At 40.3% G+C, this 21,918-nt stretch overlaps 1 protein-coding gene across 7 annotated transcripts in view; it reads right to left on the bottom strand.

Annotated features, from left to right (window-relative positions):
• Positions 1-21,918, bottom strand: part of TTLL5 (tubulin tyrosine ligase like 5) — a 130,850-nt gene that overhangs the window by 25,131 nt on the left and 83,801 nt on the right. For 6 of the 7 annotated variants that reach the window (XR_008431700.1, XM_053946967.1, XM_053946965.1 and 3 more), the window contains one exon: positions 6,457-6,631. Coding sequence is in view for 6 of the 7 variants with exons in the window: in XM_053946967.1 (XP_053802942.1) it covers positions 6,457-6,631 (175 nt within the window). In the remaining variant the exon portion in view is untranslated. Of the gene's footprint in view, positions 1-6,456; positions 6,632-21,918 lie in introns of those variants that run through there. The other variant, XM_053946971.1, reaches the window with a different exon arrangement.

The following is a 21,918-nucleotide window of genomic DNA, read 5'->3' on the forward strand; positions in this document are numbered from 1 at the left end:
GCTGAGAGTTCTGCTTTGTCTTTCCTCGAAGTCAGTCAGATTCCCAGGATAGAGGCAATACCATAACCTTGTAATTTGGCATCTAGAGGTCAGAGATAAGGGGAAGAGCTGAGCCCTCCATGTGACCCTGGGAGCAGTGCCCTTCACTGAGTTTGTCCTCAATTTTTCCTTGGGTGGAAAATACACAAAGCCACAGCAAATGGGCTCCAGGCTCCAGAGAAAACCACAGTCTGAGAGCTGGCTGAGTCTCAGCACACAGACAGGAAAAGCCCCTCTCCCCCGCAATTCTCTGGCAAATGGCAGAGCAGTGGTGTGTGGGAAGGCGTTTCTGACAGGCAGGGCTCTAGGGAGAGAAGGAAATGCAGGAGCCAAAACAGGCCTGTTTCCTAACTAGAGCTCACTGACAGGACACCCTTGGGCTCCCAATCCTTCTTAACCTCTCCCTTCCCTGAAGTTCTACCTTGATTGCAGCTTCCAGATTCTCAATAAGGAAGCTAGTACAAGTGCAGAAGTCTGGAAAATAGCAGCCACACCCCACATCTCCCCAGAAAAACAAACTACAATGGAACTTGGAACTTAGTCTCTTGCATCTCAGAGCCTGACACATTGTAGGGCTGGGATGGAGACTCTCAAATCCCTGCACCCACTTCTTATTCAGCAGTGACATTTCACTGTGAAATTCTATTATCCATCTTTCCTGTAAGTTCTTTTGATATTATGCACTTTTCCTGGAAGTTCTTTTTCTTGTCACCAAAATCACTCAGATCCTGGAGTTCACAACACATACAGTCATAACCCTTTGCCTGTGTTAATATGCACGGGCAAGGAGATCCATGACTCCGAATAAACAGCAAGCATGGATGCTCTAACAAAGCCTGATCAGCAAAAACTGTGTTGAAACCTGCCTAAAGAAAGGTCATGGATGTTTTTCTTGGGGGTTACAGACTTCTGAAAATGCCTTTGTCTCCACATTGTGCTGAGATTCTGGCTGTCTTCCAGGCAAGAATGGGGAGACTGGAAGCTGACAAGGACCACGGCTTCAGCTACAAAGTATACTGCCCTGCTGTGAACTCCATGGGGATAGGACAGGAAACCAGGAGAAGCTTCTGTGCAAATAAAGAGGACAGCTGGGGAGAGCAGAGCCTGACCACACAAAGGAAGGGCTGGGAAGCTTTCAGCACATCCAAAACATAGGAGACAGACCTTACCACTCATGATTCTGAAAACTAAGAGTCTAGAGAGAGCAGAAGCCCAGACAAACCCTGACAGATGCAGTCCTGAAGCAGGCAGCACCCTACAACCATTGCTGCTTCAAGTCAAAAACTTTCAATTACAGTTCCCAGTCTGGCAGATTTAACTTGATGTTGAGGAGACATGTGCTACCCTAACAAGTCTCTAGGGCTACAAATCTGAAAAATACTAAAAAAGCTATAAGACATTTTAGCTAAAATTTCTGTAAATTATTAGTGAGTTAATTCTTGCGCACAATTTTCTGGGGAGGGGGAACAGCATTGACCCTGTCCTGCCCATTAAGAAAGCACTGACACAGAAAATATTTTTTCCTATATCTGAAGGATAGGAAGACTGAAGCAGTATCTTCTTGTTTCAACGTCTACAATACCATACACAAAGTATTCCTTGTACAAAAAAAAAAGAAAATTTTAAATTAGAAAATCTCAATGTGTACACCTTGTCAGTAAGGACAATGAACATCTAACAGTATTAGTCAGTAGCAGCTAAGTTTGGGCTGTTAGTGACTAAAAGCAGAGGTAGTGTAGTACTCTGAAGAAAAGCAGATCTAGTAATGATTTTCAAAAACAGAAAGAATGTTCCTGGCACTTACCATCCCTGTATCTAACACCCATCCCTAGCACAGTAATGGAACAAATGTTGCAAGCAAAAACATGTTCACTGTGTGACCAGAGGAGGTAATGAAGCTCATTTCCTGTGAATCTGTCTTACAGTATCTAATATAAAGCATACCTTAAATTATGCCTCCCTTCATGGGTCTGGGCACTCTTGTGTTGGATTTTGTGCTGTCTAATTACGAGTGGTCTCATACTGAAGCCATTGCCTAAATGGGAACAGTAGTTGAACCCCCTTCCCAGATACATGTCTCTTGATTTTAATGTAATTTGTATGGAACATAGCTGTGAGATTTTTATCCCACAGTCATTCACATTCAATTGGATCAGCAAATCTGAAAAAGATGAGAGACTCAGCAGCAGTGTATGAGAACTGACAGATGCACACTCACATGTATTGCATAGAGAGCCGTGCAGCTAGTTCCAAATCCCTGACACTGCAAACTGAGATGTTTATAAGCAATAAACAATAAAGAGATTTTAAGTTAAAAAAAAAAAAGAAAAAAACAAACCCAACAAAACACAACCCACCACTTTTAGAAAAGCAGTTATGTTTCAGATAACATTGCAAAAATACAGAGAATTAATAGCCTTGGAAGACCTTTTCAGTCATATAAATTTTTTAGTGGAAATTATTTTGAACACATACTAATGAATTCAGTTAAATCAGTTTGGATACAACGATTGGTTGAATTGAAAATTCAGAAAGTGGCGATAAAGAGCAGGGTCAAAATGCACTATTAACTACCACAGTGTTAAACTGCACTAAGAAGAGTATCTTGGGGTCTTAAAGAAGAGCAAACTCATGGCATGCCCAGATTGTCCTGAACCATGTCCTCTGGCAAATTCTTCAGAGCAAGAAAAAAATATACTTTTTTCAGTTGACTTGGTGTCTTCTGTTTTATTTCTTTTGGTACTGGTAGCTCTCTGGGGCAAGGATTGAGCTGTATCATTGTATTGGAAAGATAGTTAAATACATCTGGGCATTACCATAATTCTAATAATAGTGACAGGATCAGAAACATGGGGACAAAATTTCAGCTGGTATAAATCAACTCAGACTACTGCTTTCAGAATAGTTGCTCTGTTTTACTTACACTGAGACTTTGACTCATCAGTATCACAAGACTCAAATAGGAAAAATGGCAGTTAGCACATTTAGTGGGAAAACAATCTGAGGGAGAAAGCTGCAAAACAAGAATGAACAAGAAACGGAAGGAAAAGAGATACTGCAAATCTGACAGCAGTTCAATATATAATAGTTTAGAAAACAGTTTAATGACGTTCAAGGCTGCATTCAAAGATGCCCTCAGGCAGCAATAATATAGTTCTAGGAATATTATTCACAGTATTCAGCACTTCCAGTCAGATCTAAATAAAAGGTAAGGATGCCAGAAGATAATCACAAATATTAAAAGACAAAAATTAGCTGAACTTCATAAAAGGAAGAATATTTCAGAGGACATACAATTTTTAAATGACTGAGAGGAGAATTATTTAAGATTAATTTAGCCTAATCTTCTACAGCATAAAATCTGCTTAAACTGGTGAATGAAGCTGTGATCATGTAACTGCCCACACAACTCATTATCATGATTCATGTCTTATTTAACATGAGCCTTTTTGATGTAAGCAGGACTGACAGGGATCATTCCACCATACAATTGTACTTTACTTGTTTTAATTTAGCCTTTTTCCCATGTGAAATGTTTGGCATAAAATTTTAAACCCAGTAGATGCTAGGCCAAGCAGACAGAACATAGCCACACAAAGAAGGAACCTTCCTAACAGCTAATGGCATCTTTCCAGTACAGGAAACAATTAGAGAATAAACAATGATGGTATATTAACTGTCTTGCCAACCGCAGAAGTGATAATAACATCTAGGTCATAACATGTCACATGAAGTCTCCTTTAAAAATACTGCCATAAGCATGTTTTTCTTGCCTTTTGGTTTAATTTTGTAATTCTTGTTCCTTGATTTTACTGATATCAGTTTTAAGCTTCTTGCCTCTACTTTCGAACTCTTCCCCTTCATATTTTTGTTCACTTTTCTCAAGGTCTGTACTGTGTCTGTTCCTGGTCTGTATAACTCCACCTATTTGTTTGTTAGATTCTCATCCAGCCAGTCTGGAGTTTTTCTTTTTGTCCAAGCAATCAAGTACCTATTCTGCAGTCAAAGGTCTATTCCTACCGTGCTACACTGTGTGAACTAGCTTCTGCATACAATGAGTGAAAACTGTTTGTTATAATTCCTCTTCCTCCACCCACACAGTATTTGATATTCCACAGACTGTTAAATGCCTGGAGAAATCATCACCATTCTTACGTGTCTGGAAAGTGTTCAACCAAGAGTGGGTGCTGCAACAAAGCACACAACAAGCCTTCATGTTAACACACATGGTAAGACAGAGCCAGTGCATGGTAAATGGAGGGATTCTTATGACACGAATACTTGACTAAAAAAGCCCATGCTTTCCAGTGCATCCATCTCATCTCCAACATACTGAGCTGGTTAATGTACAGGAGAAGCATTTGCTGTGTTATTATTCATGATGCTTCTGTTACTTGATCACATATATATAGTCACACATGTAACTAGTCCCTTTGCCAGAGACAGAAGGAAAGACTGGCACCTAGTCATCTTGCATGGTCACACCACACTCAGGGTGCAGCTCAAGATATATTAATCAATAGATGCACATCAGCTACTGACAAATGGCTAGTCTGCCTTCTAACCATAACAAGAACTTGAACAATCAGATGAAACAGTCTCAGGGATATCCTGCATGCATTCCCCAAAGTAGAGAGATGATGATACTCTTTCAAGTGATAGACAGGCCTTCAGTCTTGGGGGATGTATTTCTTCTGCTGAGGGAAGACTGACACATTTGAATGTAGCAGACAAGACAACAAAGGGTGAAGTAGATCTCAATAAATGTGAAGGAAGAGGAACAAAACAGCAGGCAATGGGAGATAGGTAGCATAGGTAACACTGACAAGGAAATGTGGTAAAGCTATGCAGGCTTGGATAAGCTACATGAACTCTAGCTAAAAGGGGAAGGGTGAAGGTCAGCCTAAATGAGGATCAAACATGAAAGGGTGGTGCAGAAGTCGAAGCAGTGTGAGTGGGAAGATGTAGGTCAGAGAATGCATAAACAACAGAAAAGATAAGGCAGTTCTTATAAAGGCCAAGTTAAAGAACTAAAGTCTGAGAAGCTAACTAGCAGAAGGAAGAAGTCAGTGACAGAAAGCTAGAGAGGGTACAGGGGAAGGCAAGGGTAATGTCATGACTGGCAGGGTGGGCATCAGAGGATTGATGCAACTGTTATTGGAAGAGGAGAAATGGCTGGCTCCATACAATGTCTTGGACAAGAAGTGTCCAAGAGACAATAATTTTATTAAGATGACATTTTATTCATGACAGAAAGTCTGAAGGCCCCCATGTTCAGCAAGTACTTTTCTTCAATAACATCAAATTCAGTGCAGCCCAAGTCCTGCAGCATGGCAATAGCCTCAACACAGCAACTCCAAAATGCTTGGCTCAGAAGGAGAAGGGAGGGAGAGAAAGGAGGGGGGACATTGTGGGGGTGAGAGGAGGTTTAACAAAGAATCATTTTAACAGAAACTCCTGAGTAATGGCTCTGCCCCAGGCCAAGAATAACATCAGCTCAATGTCAGCAGTTAGAAGAGGGCTCAGCCAGGCCCCATGGCCAGCTCCAGCCTCCTCACAGGCACAAGTCAGTTTATGGCCCTTTCCTGAGCTTGTGAGCAGCTACATCTGCCCACCCAGAGCCCAGTGGACAGAGATGAAAGGAAGACCTCCTGCACGGAGTAAGAGTGAGAAGACTGTAGGTGAGAGAAGTTGAGGATGGAAACTACATGGCTAAGTAAGGGCCTCGAAAAAAGGACAGCGAGGGCAAAAAGCAGAAGGGCCTCTCCTTCACAATACTCCCAGAAAAGGATGAGGGCAATTTGCCTATAACCTATTCTCAAGGGCCCTGACTAATGACTCATCTGCTTCACAGGAGGGAGAGTGGGTGTCCAGACCTCCATGTGTTAGGTCTGTTCATGGGGTCCAGTCATGCCAGACTGCCAACAAACAGCTCTGTGCTAATGGAGACCAAGTTGTTTTGAATGAAGGTTTGATCACCCAAAGGCTTCCTTCCTTTTAGCAGGCAAGCATTTTGGACATCACTCAGAATACATCTCTCTCTCTAAAAACAAAGTAAGGTAACAGGTGTATCAATTAAGTCATTATAACCTTGAAAGCTTCTCCCAGCAGAAGAAAAATGCTGTTCCACACAGAGTGCTCCACCTCTGGCATCTAGGAGTCATCCAGAACATCAATAATACCAGCCCTTTTTCATATTTCCTCCAGCTCTTTAGATGTCAACATAATGGAAGAAGCTATTGGGAACCACAGTATCAAAATGCTATCAAAATCACTGCAGGTAATACTGGTTCTGTTGCAACCTACTTTAAGAGCTACTTCCTTGACAAAATCTATCCTTACTGTCTCTGGATTTGTTTTCACATCTAAGACTCAGTCAGCACTGCTACATCCAGGCAGGATTTTTTCTTAAGTTACCTGTTGCTGTGCTTGGTTTTGTTCCAACAGCTGTCTTGACTGAAGTTTCTGCTGCTGGAGTTGCTGCACAGCAAACTGAAGCTGATAGCTGGGATGTGCCAGAGGACCTCGTATCACCTTGTGGACACTGTTCTCCATCTCTCCTTCCAAGGCAAAATTATGATTCTCTGGACCCCTGAGGAAAGAAGAGCCATCATGTTTTCACTGCTCTGCCTATAAGGCACCGCTGCTTCAAAAAGATCTCTTGATATTTAGACATCTATAAATTTGTATTAAGAGGCTTTAGCAAGCACAACACCTGCTGGAGGTGTCATGTGCCAACTGCTTCCTGCTAAGCACTTTCTTGAATATAGGCTGGGACTGTATTACTAAACATTCTCTTAAAGAGAAAAAAGGATAGGAGACTAAAAACTCTAAACGGGAATATTTCTGTGGCTGATTAGCATTGAAGACAGGCAGAATAGCAGCAGGAAAAAAAGCTGATTCCCATCACTAATGAGATAATTATTTATTTAGATTGGTAGAGGCCTTAATACAGTCACACAAGGCTTACACTAAGTACATACCTGCTGCAGTGACAATGGAATAGAAACAGACATGCAGTGCAACATCCAGAGAGGATAAAGGACTGGTTGGGTGAGGTTGGAACTAGGATATATACTGACTCCATACAGTTACAGTCCAAAAGGTTTGGGGGAAGCGAGACAGGCTCATTTCTTTCCTCCTCAGAGAAATGCAAGCTTTTCTTAGAGGATAAAAGGCCTCTACAAAGACACAGGAGCTCTTAGAGCCCAGGCTTACATGGTAGGAGTTCAGCTGTGGCCTGCAACATGATAAGTACCAACAGCAGCTCACTAGCTTGCTTTGAAGTTTGTAAGCCTTGGCGAGAAGGCAGCACCAACACACTTCTACACAAGGCTGAGGGGCTTTGCAGAGAGCAGGTGGCAGACTGACAGGACCACAAGGTGTCCTGAAGAGGCTACAATGGCCCAGCAATTCACATATTCTGTGCTCACACGACAGATGTTGTATGACCCACCGAATCCTGACACTCTGGCTAATATAACCTTCAAGCCTCAATGCCTGAACTTCCCAAGTGTCTGTTGATCTCTAACATGTTTCTCTTAGCCACTGCTTCCAAATATTTCCTTTGGATTCCCAGGGCAGGCTTCCCTTTTATTTCCCATCTACATCATACATCATACGTAACTGGGACATAAAAGATAACTGGTGTCTTTCATGCCACGATTTGGAATGTAGGTCATGGTTTTGGCAAGGGAGTTAGCTGCAATCTCTTTGCTTCAGGAACCTATCACAACTTACAGCCTAGATTCTTTAAATATATCTCAGCTTGCCTTGAATGTGTTGCTCCTTCCCCAAAAAGCTTTGTCATTGCAAACCCTTAAAACATTCAGAAATAAGAGAATTCACTCAAGCACTCTTTAAGATATTCATTCAAGTTGTATTATTAATTCTAGAACCTAATATCTGTTCCAACTCCTCCCATATCTACCTCCATCTCAGAACCTGCAATCCATAAAATTTACCCTTGGATCCAAAAGAATGTTTATGAAGCTCAGGACTGAGTGATTACTTCTAAAATGTAACAGTGAAGACAAAATGGAGGAGACAAAAGTGATATAAAACAACAACTCCACTAGAACTGGACCTGTCAATAGCCAGATTTTGTGCCACAGAGATAATGTGCAATGACTGCAGTCTGCAGTACTGTGTGGGCCACTATCTAAATGGCAACATTTTAGTAACATTTCCCTGAATTCTCATTTCTTCTGTTTTGAGGTATCTAGCAAAGGATTAACTTACAGAATTGCAAACACTTAAGTCTGACTTTTTAAAAATGCACCAAGATTGCTGCCTTTCTCCAACCTTTGTCCATCCAATTCAATGAACTCTCAGATTCTCTCACTGGGTTTCTAACTTGCTTTAATTCACTTTTTCAGTTTCAGCCAATATACTGGACATAGCATTGCTCAGGCAAACTTGGCTTACGCTGCTCAGGAAAGCACTGTTGAAACTACATTATTCAACCTTTAGGAAGAACTAAATTTAAAAACACCAAACAAAACCACGTAACTCTGGCTAAGATTTTCTTGCAGCACAATCTTGTACAGAACTCGCTGCAGTTACAATACCTTCTCTCCATGTGACACAACAAAACAACACTTACTTTTTTTCTAGACATTATATTGACACCACTGTTGCTTGCCTAAGCAGATTTTATCCTCCTAGCCTGCAGAATCCTTCTGGATTGAGTATGCTTCTGTTGACTTCTATGACTGTTGACTTTCTTATTTACAGACAGAAATCAAAGTAAATGCATTATTCTGCATTTACGCATTATGTTGCAAAACACAACTTCAACCTTCTATAATATAAACATACAGTACTTGACAACAGCAAGCCAGTGTATTTGCTGTCTCGGGATCACTTTCATAAAGAGATATTTCATCTTCAGTTTTTTTAAGTCCCCACATAACAAGTTATCAAGTGCTGATATTACATCTAAGGCTATGTTTGCCCTGGTACAGAACAGGCTTAGGATCTGAGACTCAATACCCTGCTTCCAGAGACGTGCTCCAGCTCTCAGTCTATTTACCATTCTCACAGGAATGCATCATAGAACATCTCCTATCTCAGTCTCAGCCTGTTGGATGATTTATTAAAGCATGACAACACTTCTGCACCCTGAAGCAGAAATTAGTTCTGCCTAAGGAATTACAACTGGTTCAGCACCATAATGAAGGCTGCAAAACAGCTGTAGAGAACCTCACACCTTAACGGATATTAAAGAGTTCACTTGTTAGGAAGACTGTATAAATACCCCAAACTGAATTAAAAGCTTTCTCAAAACTTACACTGTTTTAGGCAAAGCCAAAAATAACCAGAAAAAACCTCCACACCCCTAATGGAAATGAGGATGGTAGAGTCAGTACACATTGACCTGCGTGCTTTCAATTCAGGATTATTGCTTGAACACTAATGATTGAATATTCATTTCTTCACATGTACAGATAACAGATTTAGGCACAGAGGCACACACATGCAAATGGGAAATAGAAATTCCTGCCTGTGCCACCAGAAAAGATTTGGTTTCATTCTGTCAGCCAGGCTGGTTGTGAGCAATCTTCTCACAGCTTGCTCAGAATTCTTTATGAGTTGCTTAGTTTAGAGACCTGGCCAGGATTCAGGCCTTCACTATGCACAGGAAATCTCAGCCTTTGGCATTATGGCCCATCCTTTGTAAGCAAGATTCTGTCCTTCCAGCGGCTCTTCAGGCTACTCAGTGTTTTTGGCAAGAAACCTACTTTCAACTGTAGTTTTCATAAAGGCTGGGCCAGAATTCTCTCTTCCAAATCACTGACAGCATAAAACCTCTCTGCTGCAGTTTTTGGTACCACAAAAGATACAGGTTTGCTTGTGAGACCATTTTCAACAAATCACCACACAATTATGATAGGGATCCAGTCCAGAAGGGCTAAAACACCATACATTCATCTCCAGGTTTTCTGGTTCCAAACTCCCTTTCTGCTCTAGCTCCCTTTTCCAATCTGTTAGCCCTTTTCTGATATAAGCAACCTTTATGCAATCAACTACTTACCCCCATACTAGAAACAAATGTCAGTGTACTAAAATACTAAATACTAATAAAATGTTAATGCATTTTTTCATTGATTACAGGAAAAAAAAATCTCAACGAAATCCAGTCTCCATACAGAAGGGATGCGAGTATCGGCTCTTACAAGAAAGGAGAGAGCTGGCTTCTGTTTCCATTTCAAAAGAATTTGAAGGGAATTCCAAGGACTGAAGTTGTAGACAAGACCAGACCCCAGAACACCAGTCACTGAGGATCTCGTAGTTGTAAAGAACTATAGGACAAACAGCAAGCCTGTACTAAAAGAATGACACATCAGGCTTGCATTTATATTTCAACTGAAGCCTTCTTCCCATGGCACAGCTGGGCACTTGCTTGATACCAATTCCTGTGTGGCAGGCAACAATACCAATTCATGAAGTACACTGGTGTTCTCCATATATCACTCACTAAACAGGCACTTTTGAAATGCTTAAAAAGTGTCTATATCCCATTGAAAGGCTCAAATTATTGTGCAAATGAAGTTTCAGCATTCATGAAGAATATTCCTGTTTAACCCTGCTTAGTTTGTAAGAACTGATAGGATCACGGCAGAAATCTGTATGTCTGGAGGTCTAGCAAACTGAGAAAAAAATTACCTTTCTACTGAACAAGGAAACAAGCTGACACCTAAATTACTTTGCATCCTTTCCTGTAAAGACTGGAGCTAAGGAGGAACAAGAACCATTGCTGGCAACAAGGGAACCCAGTGCATTTATAAATCAGTTTTCCCACCTTGCCATAGAATGGAAGACAACCTTGGGCAACAGTTTCCTTCCCACAGGGCATTCAGATGGTATGACAAGTCTAGGAAGTTTTCAGTACAAATCCTTGGTGAGCACTAGCTGCTAGAAAGTAGTTGGCATAGTAACTAATGATTTTGTCTAGTGTGGCAGCTCCCAGCATCCTGCTGACTTATGTTCAGGCACTCAGAAAAACACAGAACATTTTCTTTGGCACATTATGTGCTTCTTCCATCCCTAACAATAGGTCCTAGATTGGGGCTGGCTACAGAGCAATGATAAACAGAGTGGGATGAAGCCCAGGACGCTGGGGTTCTGGCTGGGATGCAGAAGTTTTGGGCCCCTCACTTGCCTCAAGGCCTTTCTTTGTCTTTCTTCCTCTTTCCTTCCCCTCAGCTTCAAAACCAATAAATTAAAAACTGAAAAACAGAGCAACAAGTCTTTGAGAATGGTTTGCTCCTGGCCTCTGCTGTTATCAGGAGTGTCTATGAAAGAGTGACTTTGGTGCAGTTCAGTCAGCAAGAGTCCACATTTTAGCAAGGACTGTAGCTCTGTTTGCTGGAATGTGCAAGCCTGTAAAAACCTCCTGCTTTGTAACAGAGCATGAGCTGTGTTACAAAGGTAAAGAAAAACAGTTTCACAAAACACCAGGGGCAAACAAAGCATTTTGAATATTTCTGTAAGAGCTAAGCCTGGGATTTTGGAGCTCTGAGGCTCTGGGAGCTGTCCAGAACTTGCCATGGTACAGGTACTTGGAGACAGGGAAGGGGCAGGAAGCAGCTGGCCTGTATAAAATGAGGATGCCATCACCTGACCTGCAATCTACTTTTGTACTCTTCAGGAGAAGCTAAGGAAAAGCTTCTGAAGTTAATGAGAGGCTCGTTAAGGCTGCATTGGCACAAGAAACTTGCAGAACTGCATTTTGGGTTCAAATCCAGTTCAAAGTGAAAAGTACAGTCTCCCATAGTCGATGTGGTGCAGAGATGCAGGAGAGTTTGTCACAGACCATCAATCGAACTTTATTATTGATGAGGCATCATGAAATAGTTTCAGCCTTAGTTCTTCAGCTCCCCCTTTTCCCAGTAGCTCAAGCTGCTTTTACTTACAGAAAGTATATTTGTGTCATGAGAAAACAGAAGATGTATAATATCCATGTGCAAAACCTTAGGACTGCATTGGTTTAGGCAAAAAACATGAAAGGTTTTGTGCATTTAACTACAATTTCCAAATCCATTCACAGGTTAATTGTAAGAGCTACCAGAGGCACAATTCAAGCATTCCAGAACATTTTAATATGCACAGTATCTAGCAAATTGCTATTCTCGCAATTCCCCCTTTCAGCTGAGAGAACTGATATTGTTTAAAGAATTTTACTCAGAAACAAATATGTGAGCAATGGCATCCAGCTTATCTCCTTGTGGTGCAGGACCTACACATTTCAGTGGCTGTAGGAGTCCATGTGTCACACTCAGCTGCACAACTCCACAAGCAGGCATACATTCAGCGTCAAGAATTTCCCCCAACATTCCCAATTAAATTGTCACTTTTTTATTACATGATATTCCTCTTATTTCAGGACTAAGCCTTCACTACTAGAACTATGCCTCCTTTGAGCTCAGCCAGCCTCGGTACACTTAGCTCTCTTCTTTTTCCTCAACTCAGTCCCTTCGGGCCTTGACTGCACGTTGCTTTTCTGTGAACTTTTTCCACGTTATTATTCCAGATGTGCATGCACAATAGCTATACATGGAAAGCCCACTGCTTTCTTGTTCCTTCACTTTTTTCGACAACTACTATCAAAGTCCACAGGCTTCCTTCTTTTCTGGTGTATGTTGCTGGATAATTTATTTCCTGCTCTCTAGCTTCTGAAAATTATTCTTGCTGTTCCTCACCATTGATAAACCTGGGTTTTGGAACATCAGTATTTTCTTATAAACAAGGCAATGGAGATCAGGAATTAAGTGCCTTTTACATCCTAGACCTCCATATACAGGAAAGATCATGAGTGTTAAGTGACTAACCTGCTAGGTTAAAAATGAAGTGCATCAAAACAGCTTTCTGATAGTCTAGGAGGAGAAGGGCAGAATGATATTATGGAACACTGGAAAACCTCTTCAGGAAAGGTCTAACCTATCTCAGCTACTCCTGGATTTAGCAGGCATTATCAATCAGAAGCCCTAAACATGCCAGTCTCAGCAAATGAAATCAAATCTTTACCCTTCAGTGAAGACAATTTTTGTTGGGCCCCTAGTAGCATCCTTGGCTTTGTGCCTGTTACAAAATACTGTCAGTCTCTCTGATCTGGGGAATACTTGGCAGGTAAACAACACATTTGTTTCTTCTTCTCTTTACACACGGCAGCTCTGGAATCTACTAGCAGAAAGCCTGAATCAAGAAAGCCTGAATCAGCTGACTGCAAAGTTCAGTGTCTTCATCCTATTGTGGCTCGTCAGGTCACTGGAAAGGTAACAAAGGTAACTGAGCATACCTCCTCCAAGTGATAACAAAATCACAAGCCTTTCTACCCTCAAATAGTGCAACCACAGGGTTGAGCTTTACTGAGTGGAAGGCCCTTCTGGCTTCTCCACACCTGCAAACACAGAGCCTGCAAAAATATTTGAATAACAAGGCATATAAACAGTAAGACTAAAACAGAAACCTGGTATCACTTTGCTGTCACAAGGAAGTTTTGGGGAGGACTACCTGCTTAACTCCAACATGCAATTGCCTGAACTGTGTTGTGTGGTCCCACACACCCTACTCCCAGTTTTAAGGTATTAATTAATTAAGGAATTTCAAACAGAGCAGGGAGGATCCAATTAATTTACTTCACTGTACTCTCTGGATCTGCTTTTATTAAGGTAAGTCATTCAGGCTAAAAACACGTGTTAAGTGCCATCTTAAATTTGATCACTTATCCTAATCCAGGAAGAGTTACTGGTATGAATATACACACTTCACAGAATCCAAAGTACCAGAAAATTAGATGCAGTATTGCACCACTTAGAGATGGAAAAGGTACTCCTCACTGAGGAGGTTCCACTGTAAAAGGCTAGCATTAATTAAGTGCACCAACTTGATGAAGATGCATTGTAATGACATTCTTCTACTATTTCTCTTTCACTGTAGACAAGTTTATTGAAAACCAAACTGAAAAAGACTTACAGGCTCTATTTATTTGTAGACAGCCTTTTTTAGTGCTTTACGCAAGCAGATTTTGCATTTTACGGGTGGAGAGCAGAAGTAGCACACAAGGATGAAAACAATAAATGTTTTCTCTCTAGAGAGGCAGGGGTTAAGTCAGGACCACTAAACTAGCCCTGCACCCCATAATGCCTTTGAAAAGCCACTCAGAGTTTACAGGGAAAGAGTGAGACTGTTGCTGCTGACCCAGCCAACATTTGGTTCCTATTACAGCGAATAAATCTCCCCCTCCCCTCCTTTTCTTTTCTTACCCCCTTTTTATATTAAAAGTCCATCAAACACATTTTTTTCCCTTTCATATTTTCCATTAAGCTTCCTCCTGCGTAAGCTTTCCTGGAGTGCGGTGCTCTTTGCTATATGTGCTGCAAGATCCCAATAAGTAAGAAAAGGGGGAATGAAGAAAGCAGCTCAGACTCCTCTTTAAATCCCAAGAGGCAAGTGAAAAGTTACAACTGGGCTAAACTGGTGAAATCTAGAGCACTTGAGAAGAATAAACAAACAAACAAACAGGCTGCTGAGTTTCACAGGGTTAGGATTCATGAGATAGGGGAGAGTATTCAAAGCCCTGCCCAGAGCTAAATGCCCCTGCCACCATCAGTATCCCAAAAGACACAGCACAGAATGGTGTTACACTAGAGGGCCTTAAAGATTACTTACGGTTGTGCTGTCCAGGTATCAATCCACTTGAGGCCCAAACAAATTTTTAGTGCCATATGACCAAGTAGTAGAGACATCTTATGCACTTTACTTTGGCTATTTTGTTGTCTAAATATTAAATATCTAGTATACTGAAACCTTTAAAGAGCACATCAAGCCTCTAGATTTCACAAAATTTGCACTGCAATTAATTAAAACAACTAACTTGGCTTGACATCCAGTACAACTACCACCTTGTTATGTGGTAGATGAAGACACTTATGAGTGTCTCTTAGAGATGATTTGATTAATCTGGCAGCTTAGACGGTCTGTCTATGGGGACAACGCAGTTGAAGTATACAGTTGCCTGACATCATGACTGTACACTTCAAGAATTATAGCCAGATAAGAAAACTTCACAAAAGAAGCAATACCTCTACATTTATAATCTCCACACCTAAAGGGAAGGCTAGAATCTGTTCTGCATTTCCTGAGCAACATCTACAAATTCATCTAATCAGGGATTGTGGAAAGTGTCACCTGAAAGCCAGCTGGCTACAGTTATCTTAATATAAATATTCCAAGTAAAAGAGGTAGAGAATCAGCACAGCACCAGTAAGATGCATCTGCTGTGCTACCATTCAGTAACACAACTGAAGCTGTATAATATCTAGCTGCTGAAATAAAGTAAAAGAAGACAAAAGATACAAAAGGAGAACTAAAGGTCACTTCTCTGGGTACTTGCTGTGAAGCTGGAGGCTTGTGGTTAACAGTCTCTTGTTCCTGAGTAATTCCCCAAGCACTGATACAAGGGCAAAGTAAAGGTCCTAAAGAGACTTCTACCCTTAAACAACTGAATTTTATCAACCTATGTCCAGTGTAATGAAGCTGAGTTAGCTTCCCAATAAAAAGATAGACTTTTACAGTCCCCTAAGCTTGACAATACCCACATGCTGGCCAAAGTGGTGCCTCTAGCATTCTTATCTGCCCAGCGGTAGAAACTCAATTCCATATGTATACATAGTTTCTGCTTTCCTTATCCCTCAAGGGGATTTCTCTAAGGTAACAAGGTATAACACAAAATAGACTGTATCTGAGAGTGATACCACCTCTTAAACTGTTTTTTTTTTCCTCCTCAGGCTCATTTTGCAGTTAATTTACGCTGGAGCTAAGGGAGAATTCTTTTACTTCCACCTCCTGTACAAAGATCAACTCACCTGCCCTGGCTCCCTGAACACTTAACAATGGCCTAGAGGAGGAAGTGACTATGCTGTGACAGCACACACTTCCTAAAGCCTGTAACAAAGTTATGTAAAATATACTCAGGGATGTTGGTGGAATATACTCAAATATGCAGAGAGAATCTAGCATGGGTTGTTATCCATTGAAGAAGATGGCCCAATGACTGTACATGCTGCATAGGTGAGAGCATCCTATCCCACACATTGCAGGAAATTAAAAAATATAAGAAAAAAAGGCTACTTATACAGAGACCACAGATGGATACCATCATGATATAGACATTCAGCCATCCTAAGAGCAGCATGGCACACTGACACCAAAGCAACACCAGAGGTGTGATGCTAGCTGTTTTACAGTTTTTACATCACTGCAAGCCTCATTGATGGCCACAAAGCTCTGTATTTGTGTTGTAAAAAGTAAGTGCTATTTTTCCCCTCACTCCACCCAATTTCCTTAGAGGTAATGGAAGATACTTTATAAAAGTGCTTATTATTTCAAATAGCACAAATTCCTAGCAATAATTTTCTCAGGCTAAAAGTGACAGAAGTTTTCCAAGTCTGTATTGTTCCTTCTAAGAATCCTCAAGAGACACCTCACTGAAACTACTTTTCAGAAAAGATTAAATATGTTGTGTTTTGTTGATAGCTAAAATGCAGCCTAAGAAAAAACTTCAGAACAGAATGGCAGGTTCCATTTTGATTTAGGTGTTATTGATTTTTAATATGGGAAGAGAAAAAAATTTAGAAATTCTATAACCAGCACTAGAACAAAGATGAAAAACCATTCCTTCCCAAAAATTTCTATACATCTGTTCCCCTTTATTGCCTGGGTGATGACATACCAGAATTGTATTATAAAGAACTTCAAGAAAAGACTAGAAATGCTTGTATTTATTTATACAGCCTTACCTGGAAAAACTAGTATTGCAGAGCAAGAATCTCCCCATTTTTTTTGGACTTTGTCCTCCAGAGATAAATACCACAGAAGTGTATTGCCTTGCCAAAAGAGACCATTCCACTTTACCACAATTTGGGCCTCTTTGTTTTAAACTACACAGAATTCAGTAGTTCTGAATTCCACTCCTACTATTTGAATCTAGATGACTCTTCACCTGAACACAGAGCTCAGCCTTCAGCATTTCCAGTAAATCAATATTTCAACATGGAAAATCAGAGAGGAGTTCACACTACCACAAAGAAGTTCAAAATAGAATAAATTGAGTTACAGCATCTTACTTCTGGCAGTGAAGAGTTAAGTGAGTAAAGGGGAAATTCCCAGTGAACTGCCTTCAGCAGATATAACAGAGTGTTGTCTGTTCCTGCTTTAACAGAGACTTTTAGCCACCACATTTCTGTCTCCCTCAATCCTCATTGGAAAGATGATCCAGTGCCTCTAGACAAAGCCAGGAATTCTGGTGCACCATACATGTAAATCTCTGCCTATTTTATGTGGTCATTACAGAACAAAAGATTAAAATTACTGCCATTGTTTTAGAAGCAGACAAAACAGAAGAGGTGAGGAAGAAGCAATTAGAAACCGAAGAAGGCTGAAGTTAAATAAATTTTGTACTCTAACAGGCCCAATTAAGTCCAAGGTACTTCACTGGCACAAGACACAAGGCACTATAACTCAAAGTGTAAAATACAACAAAGCAACAACTGTTGGTAATGCCCATATTCTTGGTTCATTTTATTTTCTTCTCTCCATTCTGGCAGTGTAAAGGAGAATACAATGCCTGAAGGCTGGGGCCACAAGTGCTGCACAGGGCTGAGGCACTATATCTAGCAGCTGCTAAAACAGAACATCAAAGTCTCAGCTCCTTTTGAAAACCCATCAGGCAAGAACCGCTCCTCCCCTTCAGCTTCTTTAGGAGCTGGTACATGTAACCACTTCAGCGTGTTTGGCAATTCTACAACCACTTCCAAAACAGGTGGGGCAATGGAAAAATCATGGGAGAGCCCCAAATCATTCAGTTATCTCCTTTTCCCCAGCAGGCAGCAACACGCTTGCTGACCAGAAAACAATTAAGCATTGAGAACAGGAAATCTGTAATTACATCTCTGAAACTACAGAAAAGGCTCAGGTTTTTCTGTAGTAAACTGGGTCAACAAAATCTTTCTCCAGGAAACTGATACATCTGATGACAGACAAAGTCTGTCATTAGAGGAAGATGAGTAAAAGGATGTTAAGATAATCATATTGTATAGGACCAAGAGATGAGACAGCACATTTTATAACATAGTTCCCAGACTTGTCCAGTATTCATTGAAAGATCCCTCTCTGTCAGATCCTGTCTGCAGAAGAATGTTCAAGTTGTACAAAACTTACTCGATCACCCAACTGTCTGAAGTATTGTTCATTAGATTTGTGTCCCTATCTACAACTGTAAGATAGGAGGTACAGACTGTAAGCACTAGTTTTGTTCACAACATTTAGGAAAAAAGCTTTTAAATTATCTCCATTTGACCAGGCACCTGTGTTGGTTTCTCCTCCAGCATGGACAGAAAAGTCTATGATGCAGTTGTGCCAGCTCTGCTGGTCATCCCAACTGCATACTATATTCATCTTTTCCACTTGGGGTTTGAAAATAGGCATCTAGGAATGATGCCGTTTCCTTAGAGATGCAATTTTGCTGGATTCATTAATGACAGATTTTGGGTAAGCCTTTCAATTGATAAGGTCTTTTTGGACTGTATATGGGGCTTGAGTATTTCTACTGACTCTGAAAACCAAAAGGCAAGAGTAGGTATCTTCAGATGAAGTGCAATAGCTTTCATTTGTGGAATTCGTGGTTAAACATGAAAAAAGTTATGCAATCCTATATTCCATTCCAACCCGATCCCTTTTTCTAGAGCCAAAATGAAATTGTTTCCTACAAGTACAGAGAAAATTGTATAATTAGTCAGAAGCTCCCAGACTCAGAAACACAGATGGGAACCATGGAATCTCCACCCCAGGAATTCCACCAAGTGATTGCATGTAATTCTGAGCATGAACACAAAGATGCAGATGCTAATCCCTTAAAAGGGCAGACTAAAATACCCCAGCCACTTGTGGAATAATGTCCTTTCAAGACTTCCCTCCTACCACAGATAAGACATCAAGCAAGGCAAGTAACAGTGTCCATCAAGAAATCTCCATTATATGCTGCTTCTTTATACGTGATGCCTTTTTTGATGTTTCAGCAAGTGTTCTAAATACAGCAGACTCCAAGGCCACAACTGGTACATTTTGGAGAAAATTTATCTGCAGTACAGGCAAGTAAGAGTCCAAACATGGCCTCCAGAAGGCTTGAGGTGAACATCGAAACATTTGCAAAGAGGTTAAAACCCTAATGTTGTGTACTGTGTTTAAGGCTCTAGAGACTAGTTGGAGTATAAGACTGTAAGCAAGCCCTCACATAAAGGTAACAGCGTTAGTAAAAACCTGAAAATAAATGACAAGAGTAGTCAGTACCTGGTTTTGGTACCAAACAATATACACCATGAACACCAGAGTGAGATTTTGACCAACAATACACTAACAACTACACCTTGTATAGCAAGAAGCATAACAACTCACAATTCATAGTGTTACATGATTCCAGGAGTTAAGGTAATTTCAGAGTGAAACATGCAAACAAAATACCCAGCACCACAGTTCTTTTCCTTTCACAGAAATGCTTCTCAGTAATGTCTACGCTCATATTCAGGATCTGCAATGCTTTAGAGAACACAGAATGTTAACCTTTTTTTTCTATTTAGAAAATATCAGTAGAAAAAAAACCTCTGTGCTACATGAACCATGGTCTGTCCCCTATACCTCAAAACCACCTAGAAAACGATGTATAAATTTTGTTGTCTTTATAGTAGAGGATACTTTCATATTTAAATCATTCACTTCATTATCAGCAGCAGGAAAGTGGGATTTCAGAAACAAATGAAAACACAACTCTGACCTTTGAAAAAAGTAAAATCAGTTATGCAAACAATGTCCTGAACAGAAAAGCAAAATATTTAAATGACTAAAGATGGATTGGATCCAAGTTTCTTTAAATATACCAGAATAATCCAATTATTAAAACTGGGTTTTCAAAATTATTTTACCAGTATCTATTATTTACTTATTACTTTTAAATGTATTATTTGTGCTTACTTACAGAAACTAAAATAAAAAATTAAGATATTGGTGAACTTTGATAAGAGAGAAGTTATTATTCCCATTGATTTTTTAGTAAAACTAATTCCACATTCAAACACAGCTCCTCCTTGAGGTTTCCAGCTTTGAAGATAGATAAGCAAATTGTCAATATGCAAAACCAAAGCCTGTGAAAGACAGCTGTTCCAAAAAATCTTAATTGGCAGCCTTTGTTGGAATTGTTCCTAAGGGATATATCTAAACTTCCTTGATTTTCTGGTAAGGAATTTTGAAAACAGAAGGCTAGGGGGATCACTGATAGTAGAAACCTAAATCTCACTTTCCTGGAGAATATCCTGGAGATATTATACACAGTTCCTTACTGGAAAGGGATGTGCTCATCAAAGCACTAAATCTTAAGAACAGCAAAGTCGATGAAGAATCACTTTTGGGGCGGAGTTTTTGTGCCTGCGCTTAAGTCTCTCACATACGCTGCTCGAGTTACTGATTTCTTCACAAAAGATGAGATTCTGCTCTCTTTATCATGTTGACTGCCTGAATCAGAAAGTCTTTAATTCTTGCTCAAATTATGATCCATCCAAAGATATTTACAGAGAAGCCAGAATCTTTAGCATCATGAGACTGTCAAAGAATCACATCCAAGTGTCTAGTGGAGCTGAGATCAGAAATTTATTGAACAGAACATTCTTTCTAACACGTTATTTCACACTGTTTCTAACAGCACAGCTTGAGAAGTTTTAGGAAACTGTAATGGGAAGCATAAGTCACTCCACTAAGGAGTACATTGTCTTTAATATGTAACGAAAATTTCTCATTTGAAATTCAGAATTTGACTGTGAAAAGTTTTTCTGAGCTACATACCAGTACGAAGAAGCAAAATTCTTAAACTTATTAAATTTCACATCTCTGCATCTTCAACTTATCAAAATGCTAAATGAAAATAAGCTGATACCTCTTTACCCACCAGCATCTTTATCCCAATATCAAAAAAGAAACAGATGGTCCAGAATTGAGATTTCCTCCTCCTTTTTATATAGTCTCCCAAACATGAAAATTTTCTCAGCTGAATTTTGAGAAAACTCAAATTTCCAGCACTGAAAATATTCATGGCCTGAATTGGCTACATTCTTCACAGAGAAGATTCTATTTTTTTTTTTCCAGTGGCAAGCAAATAAAGAAATCTTTATGCATGCAAAAGGTTTGGACCAAGAAAGTCACAGCCCTTTTGCTTTAAAGGATGAATCTTGCCCAGGCAAAGCATCGCTAACAGACAGCTGCCAACAGCATGTGCAGCACTGCCAGATCTTCTTTGACTAACTTCTCAGTTAAGTCCCATGTGCCAGAGAGCAGAAAGATAGAAAGGGAGTGGAAGACATGCACTGAGCCAGATGCAATCTGAAATTCAAGCAAAGAAGCCAAGCAACACAGAATCATAGAATGTCCTGAGTTGGAAGGGACCCATGAGGATCATTGACATCCAACTCCTGGCTGTGCATGGGACACCCCAAGAGTAACACCGTGTGCCTAAGAGTTTTGTTCAAACACTCTGGCAGGCTCCCCACTTCCCTAGGGAGCCTGTTCACATGTCCAACCATCCAACAGAGCTCTCTTACTTTTAAATTCCTTTTACTAAAGGTTGTTGTCTCAGTGCCAGTTTTAAATAGATTTGAATCAGCCAGGCTAGCCTGGCATCCCCCCACCTGGTTTGCTGTGAACAGTTCTTGGATAAGAAATATTCATAAAAATGCCATGTGCGCAATACGAGAGTGTCTGGAAACTGGTATCTTTTAGCACTACCTAGCTTTTTTTTTTGCTCACTCTCCTCTGCCTTTTCTTTTTTTAAGAATA

Source organism: Vidua chalybeata, chromosome 6 (assembly GCF_026979565.1).
Source record: "Vidua chalybeata isolate OUT-0048 chromosome 6, bVidCha1 merged haplotype, whole genome shotgun sequence".
NCBI lineage: Eukaryota > Metazoa > Chordata > Aves > Passeriformes > Viduidae > Vidua > Vidua chalybeata.